Raw genomic sequence first — 4,219 nt, 5'->3', positions numbered from 1 at the left:
AGTAAATTGGCAGCTAAATTAGTTGGGGTTCGAAACCCCGACTAATTTAGCCATTGCAAAAATGATCAGGGTTGGGAACCCCGACCATTTCGAAATGCCTAATTCGAAATGGTCGGGGTTCCCAACCCCGACCATTTAGTAGAGAGTGGTCACCCCACGCCAGAAATGGTCAGAGTTGGGAACCCTGATCATTTCGTGCACAGCGTGCACAAAATGATCGGGGTTCCCAACCTCGACCATTTGACAGAGACCCTCCAACCCACAATCTGTTGGAAAAATCTCTCTCCTGCTAATACATATCAATCCACAAGTTTAACACCAACTCTCTTACTACGCATTTATCAATACATAATCAATTTCAAACACAAATAAACACATATTGTTATATATAATCATTACATCTATAACATATATTTAACAAAAACATAACATTCAATTCACTTACTTAAAATCCAACCATAATTAAGTCACAATATCATTTCAAACATAAACACCATAGCATTTCAAATATAAAACATCGTATGAAGTATATCAAAACTTAACAAATATTTACAACGCCCTTTCCTCTCCCTCTCCCTCTCCCTCTTCTTCCTCTCCCCCTTCCCCATTCACCTTCAACATGAGCTCGGATGATCTCAACGTTCGGTTGTGTGTGAACTTGTGAGTGCATGACATCCTTGTCGACTTGAACCTGCTATGAACATCCGGCTTGAGCTTATTGTGAGCCTCCAGCTTTATCATGTGCACGACTTGAGCCTGCTCCCGTGTGTCCTCGGACCTGTCGACGCTTGTATCCTATGAGTCGTTCCTCATGTCCATCACGTTTCGCATTATACGTCCTCCTAAGAGCAGACTGAATCTTTCCTATGATGCGAAGGAACGCGTTCCTCGCCCCTGGCTCAGTAGTTGTTCTCAATGCATCATGTGAAATAGAAGCAACCTTATTGAGTTCTTGTACCTATAAGATAAAAAGCAAAAGAGGATTATTAACAAGTGGATGATAGTAAAATAATAATTACAAAATAATTATATATTTTACCTATACACTTACCAACTCTCTCTTAACTAGACCTCTCGGTATGTACTCCTTGGGTGCTTTATTCTCCCAAAATATCCATCGATGAGTAATTCTCCAATACCACTGTAAGTACACACCTAGGTTAGGTGCGTCAGCCCTCTCCATCACTACAGCCTCCTCCCTCAACTCCTAATTCTGAATGTAAGCATGTTGAATTAGCTCTCAATTTGCATGATGTGCTCCTTTTTTGGGATTTTGCTCTATTCTTTCTACAGGATCTGGAATATGTTGCTTTAATTCAAATTGTTGAAGCACACAGTCAAGCACGTGCATTTTGATAATTTCAAAACATATAATCGGGACTCGAGCACGCCATATATCTTCACCTTCCCTGTAAATATCTAGTAGTGACTCTAAAACCAATTCATAGGGCATCCACTTGACCTATAAAGAAGATTAAGTAAATTTACATATCAGTAACAAATGATATATTGATTGAATATATTTAGATATTATGATTTTATACATGTTCATCCTCCATTTGATCAAGCTCGTTCCTGTAGAAGTTTTGATGACCCTTTGGGGAGGTTTGCCAAGATCTTGAAACATTTCATCTATTTTATATACAAAAGGTTAGTATAGATTAAAATAAATATATAAAATTACAGGTAATCATATCTATTACAAACATGTATACCTGCATCCTAACGGAATCTGGCCATCGAGAGTGCGGGTCTGTAAAACCCCCCAAAAAATCATGTTAATATAATTAATATGAGATTAATTATGATTTATGAATATTTATTTTGATAAATATAGTATATATCATATTTTCATGATATTTTTAGTTTTCTAAGAACCCTAACAGCCACCAAAACCTCTTTAAACATTATTTCGATTCTTGGAGTAGTTTGGAGGCTTTCAAGTGGATTTTTCGCGGGATTTTTAGCGTTTGGCTTGTAGATCTTCTTTGGCTTGGCTTCTTAAACGTTTTTCTACAAACCCCAGGCGATTTCATCTCTGCTAATCTCTCTCCTAGTTTTTAAAACATTTTTAAAGAGTTTTTAACATGTTTTATAGAGCCAAATTGACTAGTTTATGCCCTAACAGCCATCAAAACCTCTTTAAACCCTATTTTGATTCTTGGAGAAGTTTGGAGGCTTTCAAGTGTATTTTTCACAGGATTTTTGGTGTTTGGCTTGTAGATCTTCTTTGGCTTGGCTTCTTAAGCGTTTTTCTATAAACCCCAGGCGAGTTCATCTCTGCTAATCCCCCTCCTAGTTTTTAAAACATTTTTAAAGAGCTTTTAACATGTTGTATAGAGCCAAATTGACTAGTTCATGTATAAAAGTCAATTCTTTATATTATATGTATAAAGACTAAGTCTTTCCATGTTAAAAAGTTTGAGAACGATTTTTACAGAAGTAATTAAGATCTAAAAATGATTTAAAAGTGGTTTAAATCTGATGAAAGATAATTTGTGCTTTATTTCGAGTTCATGTGCAAGAATTAGGGTTTTTTATATGAATTTTATGCAAATAATCATGCTATATATGTTGGATTGTATTATATGTATAAAGACTAGGTCTTTCCATGTTAAAAAGTTTGAGAACGATTTTTACAGAAGTAATTTAGATCAGGAAGTGATTTCAAAGTGGTTTAAATCTGATGAAAGATGATTTGTGCTTTATTTCAAGTTCATGTGCAAGAATTAGGGTTTTTTTATATGAATTTTATGCAAATAATCATGCTATATATGTTGGATTTGTTCTCGAAAGTTTTTATCTGCTGTAGACATGTTTTCATGCAAGTTTCATGTTATTTTAATCATGTTTGAATCACCAAAACATGACATGAACACGACACACAAAACCAGCCTGAGAACCTGTAATTTTAGCTCATGTTCGACCTCTCCCTAGCTGCGGTCGATCGCGTGCAGAACTGAGACCTGGGTAAGCCCAGGAATCGGTCACGGTCGACCGCCGCATGATCGCGGTCGACCGCCAATCTGTAAGTGGCCCTGTGCATGTTTGTTTCGACTGTTTGAGTTGTCGAGCGAGCCTCTCAACCTTGTACTGTCATGATATAATGTTTATGGGTTGTTTAACACCTGAGATGTCAGTAAACACCAAATATGGACACGCACACCGAAATACGTGCACGAATGGTTAGAATATGTTGTGTTAACGTATTTTTGTCCTAGTTCAAGTTGATGAACATGAAGAGCATAGCATATTGCATTGTATTCCGGACTAGGGAGATAAAACCTATTTTCGCAGGGCAATTGAGTGAGAATATCACAAAAGTATCGTCATTTCATTATATTCCGGGATAGGGAGATAAAACCTATTGCCGCAGAGCGATTGAGTAAGAATATTACAAAAGTATCGCTACATCAAACACGCCGGTCTAAACCCGGAATTTCGACAACGAACAGACGATAAACGCAGAACCGGACGAATCTTAGCTACTCTACAAAGAATTGAATAGACTAAGAGGAATTGAGGGATTATGGACTGTACGTATCATGTCCAAAGTATCACAGCCTCTTCTATAAAAGAAACGAGGCTGAAACACTTTGGAGGGGGTATCTGTAGGCGTCAAAAACTGCCTATCGGCCCTGAATACAGTTCAAGGCGATGTAACAATGAATCGTTGACGCAATGAAGTCACGAAATGTTCGGAACAAGACCATGGGCTCACACGCTCGCTAACCAGCTCTAAAAGGTTCGTGCGTTTCGATGAATGTTCGCTTGTGAATCAACGAAACGTATGAAGCGAACCACAACTTCGATAAACCGTTCACGAATCAGCGAGACGCATAAAGCGAATCACAGGCTTGGTAAATCGTTCGCGAGTTAGCGAAACGTACGAAACGAATCGTAAGTTCGATAAATCGTCCGGAAGTCGGCAAAACGCACGAAGTTAATCATAAGTTCGATAAATCGTTGCAGAACGCATGAAACGAATCGTGCACGAGGAGATGAATCAACGAACACACATAAAGCGGAAAACAACTACAGAGAAAGCGAACAGATGAAACAAAAAACCGTCAAAAAAATTGAAAAGACGGGTAAACGGAAGCCACGGGGCTCGCGTGAGTGCGAGCCACCACGCGAGCCACCAAATGGTGGCTCGACAGTTTTGGGCCACCGCGGACAGTCCCGACCGGTCAAAATTCCCTAAAATACGTTTTTTGAT

General features: G+C 38.5%; 1 protein-coding gene across 1 annotated transcript; it reads right to left on the bottom strand.

Moving 5' to 3' along the window:
* Nucleotides 632–1,377, bottom strand: LOC109822550. Its single transcript, XM_020388770.1, has 2 exons — nucleotides 1,052–1,377; nucleotides 632–958 (listed from the first exon to the last, which is right to left on the bottom strand). Exons 1-2 carry the CDS (start codon nucleotides 1,181–1,183, stop codon nucleotides 716–718), a joined length of 375 nt encoding a protein of 124 aa, XP_020244359.1. The 5' UTR covers nucleotides 1,184–1,377; the 3' UTR covers nucleotides 632–715.

Source organism: Asparagus officinalis, chromosome 8 (genome assembly GCF_001876935.1).
Source record: "Asparagus officinalis chromosome 8, Aspof.V1, whole genome shotgun sequence".
Lineage (NCBI taxonomy): Eukaryota > Viridiplantae > Streptophyta > Magnoliopsida > Asparagales > Asparagaceae > Asparagus > Asparagus officinalis.
The sequence above is the reverse complement of the archived record's forward strand: the minus strand, read 5'-3'. Positions and strand labels throughout refer to the sequence as shown.

Bases quoted from the DNA above. Each gene is read 5' to 3' on its own strand.
- LOC109822550 (XM_020388770.1), bottom strand. From the start codon at position 1,183: ATGGAGAGGGCTGACGCACCTAACCTAGGTGTGTACTTACAGTGGTAT. The intron at 959-1,051 runs GTAAGTGTATAG...TTTATCTTATAG, and splicing joins GTCTAGTTAAGAGAGAGTTG to GTACAAGAACTCAATAAGGT.